General features: G+C 59.7%; 2 protein-coding genes across 2 annotated transcripts; both read left to right on the forward strand.

The window, feature by feature from the left end:
• Positions 1–255: 255 nt before the first annotated feature.
• On the forward strand, positions 256–11,968 carry RPRD2 (regulation of nuclear pre-mRNA domain containing 2). The gene is made up of 11 exons (XM_057431304.1): positions 256–502; positions 2,651–2,780; positions 3,807–3,907; positions 4,320–4,394; positions 5,031–5,083; positions 5,486–5,612; positions 6,110–6,285; positions 6,677–6,962; positions 7,374–7,628; positions 8,652–8,855; positions 9,316–11,968. Exons 1-11 carry the CDS (start codon positions 256–258, stop codon positions 11,949–11,951), a joined length of 4,290 nt encoding a protein of 1,429 aa, XP_057287287.1. The 3' UTR covers positions 11,952–11,968.
• Positions 11,969–13,065: 1,097 nt separating this feature from the next.
• On the forward strand, positions 13,066–16,928 carry LOC130611015 (threonine--tRNA ligase, mitochondrial-like; the record flags this gene model as incomplete). The annotated part of the gene is made up of 9 exons (XM_057431288.1): positions 13,066–13,079; positions 13,144–13,344; positions 13,388–13,489; positions 14,206–14,323; positions 14,776–14,897; positions 14,994–15,111; positions 15,894–15,955; positions 16,026–16,104; positions 16,785–16,928. Coding segments are annotated over exons 1-9 (960 nt in total), but the record flags the coding sequence as incomplete, so codon positions are not given.
• Between the last annotated feature and the right edge of the window lie 248 nt (positions 16,929–17,176).

Below are 17,176 nucleotides of genomic sequence, written 5' to 3' on the forward strand. Positions count from 1 at the left end.
CGCCGCCGCTGCCGCCTCCTCCTCCTTTCCCCCCCCCCCCTTCCCCGTTCCCTTCTTCCCCGGGGGCTTTTCAAGCGGGGCTCTAAGGGCCCCCGAGGCTCTCGTTGCGAACCGGTTGCCCGTTAGGCTTCAGGTCGGGGGCCGCCGCTGAAGGCCCCGAGCCGCTGAGGCGGCGGCGGCGGCGGCGGCGGAGGGGAGGGGAGGGGGGGGGGGGGGTAACGAGGCCGCCGAGCGCTGCTCCGGGAGGGCCCGAAGATGGCGGCGGGCGGCGGAGGCGGCGGGCGGGCCTCGTCGTCGTCCTCCTCCTCCTCCTCTTCGTCGTCGGCGGCCGCCGCCTCCTCCTCTTCGTCGTCGTCGTCGTCTTTGGAGGCCTCGCTGGATCGGAAGCTGCAGGCGGTCACCAACACCATGGAGTCCATCCAGGGCCTGTCCTCGTGGTGCCTGGAGAACAAGCGGCACCACAGCACCATCGTCTGCCACTGGATGAAGTGGTTGCGGCGCTGTGAGTGCGAGTGGGGCCTCCGGTAACACCGGCGGGGTTGGGGGCCGGGCCCATAGGGACACGGGGGGGGGGGGGGGGGGGGGGGATCTAAAGGGGGTGTTTGTATAGGCCTGAAGGAGTTGGGTTTAGGGAACTCCATAGGGATTCCAGCAGGGATAGAGGGAGAGCATTCCCCGTTTCCCTGTTGGTGATTGATGGTGCTTTACGCTGGGCTTAAAGAGGGGACTGCAGCCTGAGCCCATCTCTGCCCCCATTCCTGCATGGACCCATCCTCAGCCTCTTGGACTGGAGCTCCTGGTACCCCCCCGCTTCCTCCTTCCATCCCTATGGAGCAGAGCTTCTCTTCCCTGCCTCCCTCCTTGCTTTTGGGCTCCTTTCCCACCTTGTAGCTCCTTGGAAGTGCAAAGAAACCCCTGGAATTCCCAACGTTTGGAGCTCTTTGGGTAGAAGATTTGGGGCTTTGGGGCTGGCGTCTCCATTCCCGGCTTTTTGGCCCCATCCCGTCTCCAGCTGGAGCCGCAAGAGGTTGGGAATTGCGGTGCTGGGGCTGCCCCTATCCCTGCAGTGTTCAATGGGGCTCGGAGCATCCTGCCCTATGGAAGGGGTCTGGGTCTGTGGAGGTGGATGAGCTTTAAGGTGCTTTCATCCCAAGCCGATCCCGTGGGATCCATGCGGAGCGAAGGTGGGGATGAGCCCTCTCCAAGGCACCGGTAGCACCGGTTGGATGCGTTAATGCATGTCGGAAGGATGGGATGTGGGAAATCTTGGAATTACTCATGGAAAATCATGGAATTTACTGTGGGAAATCATGGAATGAACCATGGAAAACTGGAATCACCCATGGAAAAGCATGGAATCACCCATGGGAAATCGTGGAATCACCCCTGGGAAATCATGGAATCACCCATGGAAAACTGTGGAATCGCCTATGGGAAATCATGGAATGAACCATGGAAAATCATGGAATCACCCATGGGAAATTGTGGAATCACCCATGGGGAATCATGGAATCACCTGTGGGAAATCAAGGGATCACCCATGGGAAATTATGGAATGAACCATGGAAAACTGTGGAATCACCCATGGGAAATCGTGGAATCACCCATGGGAAATCGTGGAATCACCCATGGGAAACTGTGGAATCACCCATGGGAAATCGTGGAATCACCCATGGAAAACTGTGGAATCACCCATGGAAAACTGTGGAATCACCCATGGGAAATCGTGGAATCACCCATGGGAAATCGTGGAATCACCCATGGAAATCGTGGAATCACGCATGGAAATCATGGAATCACGCATGGGAAATCATGGAATGAACCATGGAAAACTGTGGAATCGCCCATGGGAAATCATGGAATCACCCATAGCAGACCCCTTACAGCTCCTCCATTCCTGCCCCCCAAGCCCACCCCATGGCATCGAGAGCCCTGAGCACCCTTTGGGGCAAGGAACTGCTCCTCAGCCCCATCCAACCCCCCCTTGGGGCAGCTGGAAGCCATTCCCATTTGACCCCATCCCATGGGATCCAAGCCTGGCTCCATCCTATTGCAGGCAGCGGTCAGACCCCCCCTTCCTAGGAGGCTTGGGTTGAGTTGGATTGGATTGGGTTGGGTTGAGTTGGATTGGGTTGGGTTGAGTTGGATTGGATTGGGTTGAGTTGGATTGGGTTGGGTTGAGTTGGATTGGGTTGGGTTGGATTGGGTTGAGTTGAGTTGGATTGGGTTGAGTTGAGTTGGATTGGGTTGGGTTGAGTTGGGTTGAATTGGTTTGAGTTGGGTTTTGTTGGATTGGGTTGAGTTGGGTTGGATTGAGGTGGGTTGAGTTGGATTGGATTGGGTTGAGCTGGATGGGATTGGGTTGAGTTGGGTTGAATTGGTTTGAGTTGGGTTTTGTTGGATTGGGTTGAGTTGGGTTGGATTGAGTTGGGTTGGATTGGGTTGGGTTGTGTTGGGTTGAATTGGTTTGAGTTGGGTTTTGTTGGATTGGGTTGGGTTGAGTTGGGTTGGCTTCACCCCTTGCGCTGCACATCCTCACGGTGCCGCCTGCGGCCCCGAGCTCTTTGTGTCCCATTGGAGGCCGCTTTTAAGGCTTGGCTACTTCCCGTCTGCTCCCGTTTGATGCCCTCGGTATTCCCGTTGCTTCCAGCCGCTTTTCCCCACCGCCTCAACCTCTTCTACCTGGCCAACGACGTCATCCAGAACTGCAAGCGCAAGAACGCCATCGTCTTCCGCGACGCCTTCGCCGAAGTGCTGCCCGAGGCCGCCTCCTTGGTCAAGTGAGTCCTCAACGGGGGGGGAGATTCCCGAAACAGGGATCGGGCCCCTTTGGAATGCTGCAAAATGGGGGAGTGGACGGCAGTGCCGTTTCAGTGTGGAATGGGGTTGGGGGGGGTAATTCCCGCATGGAATGGGGTTGGGGGGGTAATTCCCGCATGGAATGGGGTTGGGGGGGGTAATTCCTGCATGGAATGGGGTTGGGGGGGTAATTCCAGAATGGAAGGGGGTTTAATTCCAGCATGGAATGGGGCTGGGGGGGGTTAATTCCAGCATGGGGGAGGGGTAATTCCAGCATGGAATGGGGTTGGGGGGGAGTAATTCCCGCATGGAATGGGGCTGGGGGGGAGGTAATTCCCACATGGAATGGGGTTGGGGGGGGGTAATTCCCGCATGGAACTTGGGGGGGGGTGTGTGTGTGTAATTCCAGCATGGAATGGGGTTGGGGGGTGTTTAATTCCAGCATGGAATGGGGTGAGGGGGGTTTAATTCCAGTATGGAATGGGGTTTGGAGGGGGGGGGTAATTCCATCATGGAAGGGGGTTTAATTGCAGCATGTGGAGGAGAGGGGAGACTGGGATGGGATCTGTGGGAGAAGCTTCCCAACCCATGCCATGGTTCCATGATTGGAATAACATGGGATGGGAAGATGGGGCACTGGTGTGGATCCCAGTGGGCTGAGCCCCATCCCATCCCTGCCTCTGCTTCCTGCCCTCCGTTTGCCTCTGGAATGTTCCTTAATCCTGGTGTTTAAAGGACAGGACATAGAGAAAGCATGGAGCATTAGCTCCTGTCTCAATGGTGTTTGCCATGGAATGATCCTATTGCTCTAAAACCTCCTCATTTCACCCCAAAAAGGCCTGTGGGAAGTGTCTGGGTCATTCCAAGCACGCGGATGCGCTGCTTGAGCCTTTAGGGCATCACCTAGAGGCTCCCTGCAGTTCAATCCCGACCTCTTCCCAGTGTGGAACTGGGAGGGATCCCAGTGCCAAGGTAAGGCAAACCCACCCCGTTCCTCTCTTTTCCAGGGATCCATCCGTATCCAAATCCATCGAGAGGATCTTCAAGATCTGGGAGGACCGGAACGTGTACCCGGAGGAAACCATCCTGGCCCTAAAGGAAGCTCTGAGTGAGTTCCTCCCCCTTTGCCCCTCTGCTTTGGGAAGCCACAGTCCTCATGTGCATCCCTAAAGCAGCTCCGAGTCCTTCCCATAGGAGCTGGAGTTATTCCAGCTGGGAGGAAGCAGAATGGGAAGGAGCAGGGCTCCTCCAAGCCGGGCCCACAGCACCTTGGCTCTCCTTGGGTACCAGTTGGGATAAGGGTTGATGGGGAAGGTGATGGAAGAGGCAGTGGTACCCAAATGAGGAACCCCCTTTGCTTCAGGGCCACGGGGAGAGCCGGAGGGGATGCGGGTGCATCCCATGTCCATTGGATCCAACTTCCTCTTCCCTCTTTCCCTGTCCCCCCCCCCTCTCAAACCCCAGCATTATCCCTAGGGAATTCCCTGCTGCCTGCTTGCAAATGCTGCCCTGTTTTCCAGGTACCACGTTCAAAACAAAGCAGCTGAAAGAAACCCTCAGCAAACAACCCAATAAGGCATGGAAGAAAGCTCCGGGTAAGGATCCCATGGGAATTCTGGGATTGAGCAGGAAAAGCAGGAGCAAACAGGTGCTTGGTGATCCTAAGGGAAGAGAGGGAGGAAAAGGCCAGGGATTTGGGAAGAGGAGGTGGAGCTCAGAAGATCCACAATGGAGCAGCACATGGGGCTGAGTGAGGTCCATAGCTTAAGGATGCTCTGATTTATTCGTCTCTTGCATCCTAAAGCCTTAAGGGCTGGAGGAACATCCCATAAGCTCTGTTGGGTGCCCACATCAGGTTGATCCAAGAGTCTGGAAGCATTCAGTCCTTGCCTTCACATCCCAAGCTGCTTCCCAAACCCCAGTGGTGCCGCATTCAGCATGGGTGAAGGGTGAAACATGCTTCTTCTCCTGGTTTGGGGGGCAGGAAAGGATGGATTTCAGGCCTGGCACTTGGGAAGTGCTAGGAGATTCCTTGCAACTCCTTGGATGAGGCTCCTGGATCAACTCTTGTAGGGGTTCCTCTTCCCAAAAGGCAGAGAGCACTGAAGGCTGTGTATGGAGAGGGATTGGAAGCGGGAAGAGCGGGATCTGGTTCGATGCTGATGTGAAGCTGCTGCTTGTGCCTCTTGGTGCCTTCTGCTCTCCCTTATCCCTGGTCTTTATCCCGACAGCATCCACCAATCCCAAAGCTGCTCTGAAGTCCAAGATTGTGGCTGAGTTCAGGGTAAGTGGAATCCCATTGCCCTGGGGCTCGGTTGGGAAGCACCGGTGTTCCTATGGAGAAGGGAAAGCTCCTGAAGGAGAGACCTCGGAGCAGCCCCAGTGCCTGAAGGGGCTCCGGGAGACCGGGAAGAGGGGCTTGGGATAAGGGATGGAAGAGCAGGATAAGAGGAATGGAGATGGGATCTGATCTCTTCCCTGGAAGGGTGCTGGGACACGGGAATGGGTTGAAGGGAGGAGGTTTGGATGCCCCATCCTGCTGCCATGGAACCGGCTGAGCGTGAAGCTCTCTTCATCCCAAACCATTCCATGATCCCATGGAACCCCCCCCCGGGAAGCAGCAGAGCGCTGGGGCTCATCCCTGCCATTCCCAGCTTTTCCATGCTTCCCTCGCTCCCCTTCCCAGCCACAGGCTCTCATCGAGGAGCTGCTCTCATACAAGCGCTCCGAGGAGCAGATGGAGCTCAAGGAGAAGCAGCTTTCCACCCTCCGCGTCGACGTCTGCAGCACCGAGACCCTCAAGTGTCTCAAAGGTGAGGATAACATGGAGCAAGCACCAGCATTCCTTTGGGAATGACATCCAGCTCTGCATGCTCCCCCCTCTCCTTGGAGCCTTGGAGCTGTGTTAATGGGAAGCCTTGGGGCTCTTCAACCCCGCCGTTTAGGGGCTGTGTTGTCTTTGGAGCATCCCAATCCCGTTAAATCAGGTGGGATTTGGTGTTGGAAGTGGATTAGGATCCATCAAAGGGGATCACACCCCCCCCCACCCAGCCATGAGACCAATAGGCTGCAGCACGTTCAGGCTTGAGCTGGGGCAAAGGGAAATTGAAGCCCAGCTGCCTCACGTTGGGCTCTGGAATGTCATGGATACTGCATGGAGGAGCTCCAGGGCCTAAAGGAGGCTTTGGATGCAGGGATGGAGGGGTGGGATAAAGGGAATGGCTTCAACCTGCTGGAAGAAGGGAGTGGGATTGGGATGGGAAGCTCTTCCCTTGCTGAGCTCCTCGCCTCCTGCTTTCCTTCTGTGCAGATAAAACGGGAGGGAAGAAGTTCTCCAAGGAATTTGAGGAAGCCAGTTCCAAGCTGGAGGAATTCGTCAATGGCCTGGACAAGCAAGTGAAGAACGGGCCCTCCCTCACGGAGGCCTTGGAAAACGCCGGGATCTTCTATGAGGCTCAGTACAAGGAAGTCAAGGTGGTGGCCAACGTGAGTGGGGGCATCCCCTCCTCTTCCCAAAGGGAAGCGGGATTCAGGGGTCGGATGCTCCCAAGATCCAAGGCGGAGGGGGGGGGGTTGTGGCAGGGTTGTGCTTCCCAAAGGATGGGAAGAGCCCTCGGCATCCAGACTACAGGAATAAAGTGGGAATTGGGGATGGCTTGGGGAGAACACCCAGGCCCAGCAGCAGGGTCGGTCGGAAGCGGGATTCGGGATATGGAGCCACTGGGAAAAGGTTTTCCCTTCCCTTTCCCTAATGGCTCTTGGCCTGCAGGTCCCGGGCAAAGCAGAGCTGGCGATGCTTTTCCCAAGCTGCACCCTGCTTCCCCTTAGGGAAACATCCCATAATAACTCCTCATTCCATGCCCTTCTTCTCCTTTAGGCTTACAAAACCTTTGCCAACCGCGTGAGCAACCTAAAGAAGAAGCTGGACCAGTTGAAAGCGACGCTTCCCGATCCGGAGGAGTCTCCCGTCCCTTCCCCCAGCATGGATGCCCCCTCTCCCACGGGCTCCGAGTCGCCATTCCAAGGCATGGGAGAGGAGGATCACGCCCGTTCGCCGGCGCTCGGGAGCCGGAAGCCGGCGTCTCCGGAGCCGGTGACGGATAACCGGGACGTGGAGGACATGGAGCTCTCCGATGTGGAGGACGACGCATCCAAAATCATCGGTGGGTGGTGGTGGGATAACCGGAATTGCCCCTTGGAGCATCCTTTGGGATGGGGAGGATGCCCAGAGGGCTGGCTTGGGAGCCATTGGGCTTCTGCTCCGCACCCTGGTGCTGACCATTCCCATCTCCCAGCCTGCTTTCTGAGGTGTTTTCCTGGGAATCCTGTGTTGCCCATGGGAATTCAGCTTGGAGAGAAGGAAGTTCTTCCCTGGGAGCGCAGGGTGCCCTGAGGAGCTGGGCCTGCCCCAGCCCTGGCAGTGCTCAAGGCCAGCTTGGGGCATCCTGCTCTAGTGGAAGGGCTCCCTTTCCCCCCAACCCATGCCAGAATTCCATGAATTAGACCGAATCCCATGGGAAAACCCGGTATCCCAAGCACCTCTGTGATGGGGTCTTGTTCTCCCCCCCTTGCAGTGGAAGAGAGGAAGGAAAAGCCGACGGCTCCAGCACCCCCCAAGCCTGAAAGCATCCCCAAAGCCGTGCCCAGCACCACGGCACCAACCCCGGTGCCGGTGCCGGCACCAACCCAGGCCCCCCCGACCCCTCCGGCCCCGAAGGCAGCGCCCGCCCCTCCGGCCCCTGCCCTTGCCTTGCCCAACCTGGCCAACGTGGACCTGGCCAAGATCAGCTCCATCCTCAGCAGCTTGACCTCGGTGATGAAGAGCACAGGTGGGTGCTGAGCTCTTGCATCTTTTGGGGCTAAGGAGCATCCTCTGGGGCTAAGGAGCATCCTCTGGGGCTAAAGAGCATCCTCTGGGGCTAAAGAGCATCCTCTGGGGCTAAGGAGCATCCTCTGGGGCTAAGGAGCATCCTCTGGGGCTAAAGAGCATCCTTTGGGGCTAAAGAGCATCCTCTGGGGCTAAGGAGCATCCTCTGGGGCTAAAGAGCATCCTTTGGGGCTAAAGAGCATCCTCTGGTGCTAAAGAGCATCCTCTGGGGCTAAGGAGCATCCTCTGGGGCTAAGGAGCATCCTCTGGGGCTGAAGAGCATCCTCTGGAGCTAAAGAGCATCCTCTGGGGCTAGAGAGCATCCTTTGGGGCTAAAGAGCATCCTTTGGGGCTAAAGAACATTCTTTGGGGCTAAAGAGCATCCTCTGGGGCTAAGGAGCATCCTCTGGGGCTAAGGAGCATCCTCTGGGGCTAAAGAGCATCCTTTGGGGCTAAAGAGCATCCTTTGGGGCTAAGGAGCATCCTCTGGAGCTAAAGAGCATCCTTTGGGGCTAAAGAGCATCCTTTGGGGCTAAAGAGCATCCTCTGGGGCTAAAGAGCATCCTTTGGGGCTAAAGAGCATCCTTTGGGGCTAAGGAGCATCCTTTGGGGCTAAGGAGCATCCTTTGGGGCTAAAGAGCATCCTTTGGGGCTAAAGAGCATCCTTTGGGGCTAAAGAGCATCCTTTGGGGCTAAGGAGCATCCTTTGGGGCTAAAGAGCATCCTTTGGGGCTAAAGATCCTTTGGGGCTAAAGAGCATCCTCTAAAGAGCATCCTCTGGGGCTAAGGAGCATCCTTTGGGGCTAAGGAGCATCCTCTGGAGCTAAAGAGCATCCTTTGGGGCTAAAGAGCATCCTTTGGGGCTAAGGAGCATCCTCTGGAGCTAAAGAGCATCCTTTGGGGCTAAGGAGCATCCTTTGGGGCTAAGGGGCATCCTCTGGGGCCCAAAGCGATGGTGCTGAGCGCGGTGTCCCTTCTGTCCTAGGTGTGAGCCCGGCTTCCAGGCCTTCTCCGGGCACCCCCACGAGCCCCACAGCTCTCAGCAGTGGGCTGAAGCCTCCCGCCCTGGCTCCCCCCTCTGCTCCTCCCAATCCCTTGGCCAACATCCTCTCCAAAGTGGAAATCACTCCGGAAAGCATTCTGTCCGCTCTGTCCAAAACGCAGCCCCAGACGGCGCCGGCTTTGCAAGGTACCGGAGCGGGGATGGAGGGGGTGGGAATGGCAGCCTTTATCCAGGATACAGAGGGGAGAATTCCTTAAATTGGGATATAGAAAGCCCTCGGTGAATCCCACTGCCTTCTCCCGTAGCGCACGCGGGGATGGCTTTAAGCTGCCGGAGGTGGGGTCTTAGGCTGAAGGTGCCACTGGAACCGGATGAGCTTTACGGTCCCTTCATCCCAAAGCATTCCCTGATTCCTGGATGGCTCCATCCATGTGCCATGACCCCGGTGCCATGCAGAACCCTGCAGGGCTTTGCGCTCGCCCTCTGCAACAGGGACCATGGCGACCGAGGCGGCGCGGTGCCGTTGGGATGGAGACTCCCACATCCCCCATGGGCAAAGCCACTTCCAGGGCTCGGGATCGGGAAGTTCCTCCCGTGGAGGTGGGATTTGGGCCTCACCCCCCCTCCCGGGTTCTGCTCTTCCCAGGTTTATCCTCCCTGCTCCAGAGCGTGGCTGGAAGCTCCGTTCAAGCCAGCGAAGCCTCTTCCCAGAGCACCGCCGCCTCTCCCGCCGGCGCCAGCATTCCCAGCGGGAAGGGCAGGAATGTTCCTCCTCCCAGCTCCCAGTCCTTCCTATCCAAAGGCTTCGGGTATTCTCCCAACTCCTCCAGTGCCGAGGTCTCCTCCGCCCCTGTTAACAAAGCCCCCATTGGACCCCCCCCGGGCATCCCTTCTTTTAAGCCTCCAAGCAATTCCTTGGCCTTTCCCAGCTCCCACCCCCCGAGCCCCTCATCCCTGTTGCCCGCAGAAACCCCTCTGGCTCAAGGCTCCGAGCTTCCCAAAGCCAAGCTGGAAGCGGAGCCGCCTTCTCCCAGCCTGGAGATGAAGATCCACAACTTCCTGAAGGGAAACCCGGGCTTCAGCGGCCTCAACTTGAACATCCCCATCCTCAGCAGCTTAGGGGCCGGCACGGCGCCGGAAAGCCACGCGCCCGACTTCCAACGGGCTCCCACCAGCGCTTCCATGGATAACGTGGACGGGACGCCGGTGCGGGATGAGCGGAGCGGGACCCCTACCCAGGATGAGATGATGGATAAACCCGCTGCCAGCACCGTGGATACCATCTCCTTGCTGTCCAAGATCATGAGCCCGGGCTCTTCCACTCCCAGCAGCACGCGGTCCCCGCTGCAGAGCCGGGACGAGGGCTATTCCCAAGAGCTTCCCAGCGCCGTGCATTCCTACCGGCCCTTTGGGATGGGCAGGGAATCTCCCGGCAGGCTCTACAAGCAGCCTGCCGACAGCCTGGAGCTGCCTTCCTCCTTGCTGGAATCCTCCCAGGAGAAGTTCTATCCCGACGCCCCTTTCCACGAGGATGAGGATTACCGCGACTTCGAGTACGCGGGGCCGCCGCCGGCCGCCATGCTCAACCTGGAGAAGAAACCCACCAAATCCATCCTGAAATCCAGGAAGCTTTCCGAAGGCGCGGAATTCCAGCCGCTCCTGCCCGCCTACGCGCAGAGGGTGCAGGACTTCGGGATGAAGGCCCCGTTCCCTCCATCCATGAGATCCATCCTGGAGCAGAGCGAGCCCTGCGACCCCTTGGCTGCATCCCCGGGGCTCTATGGGAGCTATGGCCTCCGGGGCAACGATTCCACCTCGGATGGATCCCATTCCCCCGGGAAGAACGACGCCTTCTTCGCCGCCGACTCCAACCACAACGCCCTGCCCAAGGCCGTGGCGCATCCCGGCCTCGCTCCCAAGCCGTTCCCGGACTCTCCCCACTCCCTTCCCCTCCGTTCCCTGTTCTCTTCCCAAGCGTCCCTTCCCAACGTGGAGAAACCTTTGGCTTCTCCCATCTCCACCACGTCCACCATGGAATTCAAGACCATGCTCAAAAACGCTTCGCGCAAACCCTCGGAAGAGAAGCATTTTGCTGCCGTTCCCAAATCCGAGGCCGGCGATCCCAAAGGAAAAGGGCAGGAGGAGCACTTCCGCATCGAGACGCGCGTCTCCTCCTCGTCCTCCTCCTCCTCCTGCTTGGACTTACCCGACGGCGGCGAGGAGAAAGGGGCTCCCATCGAAACCTTGGGCTACCACAACGCTTCCAACCGCGGAATGCCGGGAGAACCCATCCAGACGGTGGAATCCATCCGGGGCTTGGGCAAAGGGAGCAGAGGCCACGGGCGGGAAGGGAGCAGGGGTTGGTTCGAGCTCGGCGCCGGTGCTGGCGGCGCCTTCAGCAACGGCCCCTCGGAGCATCCCGCCATGGCGGCGGCATTCCCAACTCCCTACAAGGAGCACGTGGCGGCTCCGCCACCGCCGCCGTTCCCGGAGAGCGTCAACAACTTCCGGAGCAACAGCTTCACCGCGCCCTTCGAGCATCACTTGGCGGCGGCACCGCCGCCACCGCCTGCCATGGAGCACGGGACTCCCTTCCCGCGGGATCCAGGCCCCCCCCCCAAGGACCACGGCGCCTTATTCCCAAGGGATCGCCTGCCGGCCGTGGATCACAGCAACCCCTTCGCCAAGGAAGCCTCGGCTCCGCTCGCGCTGCCCCCCCCCGCCGCCATCGACCATCCCGGCGTCCCTTTCCCCGCTCCCCCTCCGCCGCCCGTTCCCGGCGAGCATCCCAACATCCCCTTCCCATCCCAACCTCCGGCAGCGGGGGAGCACGGAGCCGCCGGCCCCTTCCCAGCGCCGCCGCCGCCTCCCCCCCCGCCGCCCCCCCCGGCTCTGGAGCACGGCTCCCTCCACCCTGGGACACTCAAGGAGCATTTCTCCGGCCACGCCGCATCCCGGGAAGCGCAGCCCCAAAGCCGGGATCTGGGCCCGGCTCCTTTATCCCGCGCTCGGGAAGCCGTGGCCATGACCCCCCTGTCCAGGGATCCCTTGGCTGGGGGGGGAGCAGCGGCAGCAGCAGCACCGAGGCCTTTGGGCCCCCCCCCAAGCACTGGGGGGCGCGGGGGGGTGCTGCTCAGGAACCCCCGCACCGAGTTCAGGCCCAGGGAGCCCTTTGGGAGCAGAGACCCCTTCCATAGCCTGAAACGGCCACGACCCCCCTTTGGCAGGGGGGGGGCCCCCTTCTTCACCCCCAAACGCCCCTTTTTCCCCCCCCGGTACTGAAGCAGCCGCCCTGAGCGCAGACATCACCCCCCCCCCCAACCCTAACCCGCCCCCCCCCCACGCGCCTCTAGAGCAGCGCTTCCCCCTTGGGATTTTTCCTTCTGTTTTCCACTTTTTCCCCCTTTTTTTTTTCTTCCTTGCCCCTCCCCTCCCCCCCCCCAAAAAAAAAATTCTCTAAATTAAATATTCTCTAATTTTACGCTTTTTTCTTTCCAATTTCCCTTCGTTTTTTGCTCCACCTCCCCCCGTTTGGTGCAGAACCAGCGCCCAGGAAAAGCCTTTTCCTGCCCCCCATCCCAAAGCACTGAAAAACATTAAAATGAATGCAAAAAAAAGGGGGAAAAACGATAAAAAAGAAGAGGAAGGGTCCAACATTGCTGGGGTTGGGGGGACGAAGGCCCCAAACCCTTCCCTTTATGGTGCTGAGCTCCCCCAGTTCAGCCCCCCCCCCAATGGCACAAACAGCCCCCGACACCGTTGGTCCCCCCCCCATATTTGGGGCTCTGAACACGAATCCCTTGGGAATCACCCTCTGGAAGCGCGCGGATGGAGCCTGCCAGGGCCCCACCCCCCCTCCCGTCCCCCCCCCCCCTCAAAAAACGGCGGCTTTTATATGAAGTTGGGATTTTACTTGATTTTCTTTTTTGGGGGGTTGGTTTTTAGTTGCTAGAATCCATCGTTGCGGTTGATCAAGGTGTAGGGTTCAATATCCACATAAAGACTCCAAAACACCAGGAGGTGGCGGCTCCTTTTCTTTCGCTCCGGGTTGCACGGGGGGGGGGGGGTGTCCGGTTATCCCAGTATCCCTTTATCCCATTATCCCGTTATCCCAGTATCCCGTTATCCCATTATCCCGTTATCCCGTTAGCCTAGTATCCCATTATCCCAGTATCCCGTTATCCTGTTAACCCATTATCCCGTTATCCTAGTATTCCGTTATCCCGTTAGCCTAGTATTCCGTTATCCCAGTATTCTGTTATCCCATTAACCCATTATCCCGTTATCCCAGTATTCCGTTAACCCGTTATCCCAGTATTCTGTTATCCCGTTATCCCATTATCCCGTTATCCCATTATTCCGTTATCCCATTATCCTGTTATCCTAGTATTCCGTTATGCCGTTATCCCAGTATCCCGTTATGCCAGTATTCTGTTATCCCGTTATCCCAGTATTCCATTATCCGTTATCCCAGTATTCCGTTATCGGAACGACGGGACCGGGAGCACCGGAAACGGGACCGGGAGCACCGGAAACGGGAGCACCGGAAACGGGACCGGGAGCACCGGAAGCGGGACCGGGAGCACCGGAAGCGGGACCGGGAGCACCGGAAGAGGGACCGGGAGCACCGGAAACGGGACCGGGAGCACCGGAAACGGGACCGGGAGCACCGGAAGCGGGACCGGGAGCACCGGAAGAGGGACCGGGAGCACCGGAAGCCCCGCCCCCGGCGCCCCCATCCGCATCGCGCTGCCCGGGGGCCGCCTCCTGCCCGGCCGGGCCCTGCAGACCACGCCCTACATGGTGGCGGCGGAGCTGGGGTGGGGACCCATAGAGACCCATAGGGACCCATAGAGACTCATAGGGACCTATAGAGACCCATAGATACCTTATAGAGACCCATAGGGACCTATAGAGACCCATAGGGACCTATAGAGACCCCATAGAGACCTTATAGAGACCCATAGGGACCCATAGGGACCTATAGAGACCCATAGGGACCTATAGAGACCCCATAGAGACCTTATAGAGACCCATAGAGCTCCATAGATACCCATAGAGGCCCATACAAAACCTATAGGGACCCATAGAGACCCCAGAGACAACCATAGGGACCCATAAAGACCTATAGGGACCCATAGGGACTCCATAGGGACCCATAGGGACTCCATAGAGACCCACAGACACCCCATAGAGACCCCAGAGACACCCATGGAGACCCATAGGAACCCATAGAGACCCCATAGAGCCCCACGGGGCCCCCATAGTGACCCACAGAGACCCACAGAGAGCCCATAGAGACCCTATAGGAATCCATAGAGACCCATAGAAACCCCACAGAGACACCATAGTGACCCCACAGAGACCTCATCGAGACCCATATACATCCCTTAGAGCCCCATAGAACCCCCATAGGGACCCATAGAAACCCCATAGGGACCCATAGAAACCCCATAGGGACCCATAGAGACCCATAGGGACCCATTGAAATCCCAGAGCGCCCCACAGCTCCCCCACGTGTACCCGTGTCCCGCAGGGCGGCGGAGGCGGCGCTCGTGGCCCGCGTGAACGGGGCCCTGCAGGACCTGGAGCAGCCGCTGGAGGGCGACAGCGACCTGGAGCTGCTGGACTTCAGCTCGGCAGAGGGGCGAGAGGTGGGGGGGCTGCTCCTGCCCCATAGCGGCCCCATTGTGCCCCACATCCCTTGAGCACCACGTTCCCCTTGTGCCCCACATCCTCGTTGTGCCCCACATCCCTTGAGCACCACATTCCCCTTGTGCCCCACATCCCTTGTGCCCCACATCCCTTGAGCACCACATCCCCCTTGTGCCCCACATCCCCCCATTGTGACCCACATCCTCTGCTGTGCCCCACATCCCCCCTGTGCCCCACATCCTCCCCCCTGTGCCCCACAGCCCCCTTGTGCCCCACATCCCACTTGTGCCCCACATCCCCCCTGTTCCCTACATCCCCCTTGTGCCCCACACTGTCCTTTATGCTCCACATTCCCCCTTTCTGCCCCACATCCCTTGTGCCCCACATCCCCTATGCCCCACACCCCCCAGTTGTGCCCCATAGCCCCCATTCCCCCCCCCCTTGCCCCCAGGCCTTCTGGCGCTCGGGAGCCTTCGTGCTGGGGGCCGTGCTGGAGCAGTTCTATGGGGCCACATTCTGCCGCGCCAGCGCCACCGAGGACGGCTTCCACTGCGACGTGCACATGGGCGACCGGTACGAGGGGGGGACCCCCCCCCATACCCCCCCATAGCCCGCTATGGGGCTGCCCCACACATCCCAACGTGTGTCCGTGTCCCCCCCCCCGCCCAGGACGGTGCCGCGTGGGGACCTGCAGGCGCTGGAAGGGGCTTGCGCCGCCTTCGCCCGCGCCGGGCACCGCTTCGAGCGCTTGGAGGCACCGAGGGAACGGCTCCGGGAGCTGCTGGAGGTGAGGAACGGTGTCAGTGGTACCTGGTGTCAATGGTACCGGTGTCAATGGTACCGGTGTCAATGGTACCGGTGTCAATGGTACTGGTGTCAGTGGTACCTGGTGTCAATGGTACCTGGTGTCAATGGTACCTGGTGTCAATGGTACCGGTGTCAGTGGTACCGGTGTCAATGGTACTGGTGTCAGTGGTACCGGTGTCAATGGTACCGGTGTCAGTGGTACCGGTGTCAGTGGTACCGGTGTCAGTGGTACCGGTGTCCATGGTACCGGTGTCAATGGTACCGGTGTCAATGGTACTGGTGTCAATGGTACCTGGTGTCAGTGGTACCGGTGTCAATGGTACCGGTGTCAGTGGTACCGGTGTCAATGGTACCGGTGTCCATGGTACCGGTGTCAATGGTACCGGTGTCAATGGTACTGGTGTCAATGGTACCTGGTGTCAATGGTACTGGTGTCAGTGGTACCGGTGTCAGTGGTACCGGTGTCCATGGTACCGGTGTCAGTGGTACCAGTGTCAATGGTACCGGTGTCAATGGTACCGGTGTCAGTGTCAATGGTACCGGTGTCAGTGGTACCGGTGTCAATGGTACCGGTGTCAATGGTACCGGTGTCAATGGTACCGGTGTCAGTGGTACCGGTGTCAATGGTACCGGTGTCAGTGGTACCGGTGTCAGTGGTACCGGTGTCCATGGTACCGGTGTCAATGGTACCTGGTATCCATGGTACTGGTGTCAGTGGTACCGGTGTCAGTGGTACCGGTGTCACCCCCTGTCCCCCCCCAGCACAACCGGTTCCAGCTGCAGCAGCTCGAGGCGGTGCCGGCCCCATTGGCCACTCTCTACAGGTGAGCGCGGGGTCTGTGGGGCTGGGGGGGCCCTGCCTGTGCCCCCCTCCCAGCCTCTGCTCCCCCTCAGGTGCGGGCCCCAGCTCCAGCTCTGCCGCGGGCCCCTCCTGCGGCACACGGGGCTCATCGGGGCCCTGCGCGTCCTCTCGGTACGGTCGGTGTGGGGCAGGCTATGGGGCAGGGCTGTGGGTTGGGGCTATGGGGTCGGGCTGTGGACCAGGGCTATGGGGTGGTACTCTGGGGCAGGCTACGGGGTAAGGCTATGGGGCAGGGCTATGCGGCAGGCTACGGGGCAGTACTATGGGGCAGGCTATGGGGCGGGCTATGGGGCAGGGCTATGGAGTGGGCTATGGGGCAGGGTTATGAGGCAGGGCTATGAGGCAGGGCTATGGGGCAGGGCTATGGAGTGGGCTATGGGGCAGGGCTATGGGGCAGTGCTATGGGGCAGTGCTATGGGGCAGGGCTATGGGGCATGGCTATGGGGCAGTGCTATGGGGCAGGGCTACGGAGTGGGCTATGGGGCAGTGCTATGGGACAGGCTATGGGGCAGTGATATGGGGCAGGCTATGGGGCAGTGCTATGGGGCAGGGCTATGGGGCATGGCTATGGGGTAGTGCTATGGTGCAGGGCTATGGGGCAGTGCTATGGGGCAGTGCTATGGGACAGTCTATGGGGCAGTGCTATGGGGCAGGCTGTGGGGCAGTGCTATGGGGCAGGGCTATGGGGCAGTGCTATGGGACAGGCTATGTTGCAGTGCTATGGGGCATGGCTATGGGGCAGGGCTATGGGGCAGGACTCCATGGGTCACCCCCTCTCTCTCCCCCCCCAGAGCTCCGCTGCGCTGTGGCAGGGGCTGGGCTCCGGCTCCCTCCAGCGCGTCGCCGCCGTCGCCTTCCCCAGCGGCCTGGAGCTGGCCCGGTGGGAGCGGGCGCAGGAGGAGGCGGCGCTGAGGGACCATCGGCGCATCGGCAGGGTCAGCGCCGCCGGCACCCCCCATGTGCCCCACACCCCCCCACTGACACCCCCCATCTGCCCCCCACTGACACCCCCCATCTGCCCCACACCCCCCCCCACTGACACCCCCCCACTGACACCCCCCATCTGCCCCACACTGACACCCCCCATCTGCCCCACACCCCCCCACTGACACCCCCCATGTGCCCCACACCCCCCCACTGACACCCCCCATGTGCCCCACACCCCCCCACTGACACCCCCCAT

The sequence above is a fragment of the Pezoporus wallicus genome, unplaced genomic scaffold (assembly GCF_028554395.1).
Source record: "Pezoporus wallicus isolate ANWC-B61680 ecotype Strahan unplaced genomic scaffold, APGP_CSIRO_Pwel_v1 contig_14333, whole genome shotgun sequence".
Taxonomy (NCBI): Eukaryota; Metazoa; Chordata; class Aves; order Psittaciformes; family Psittacidae; genus Pezoporus; species Pezoporus wallicus.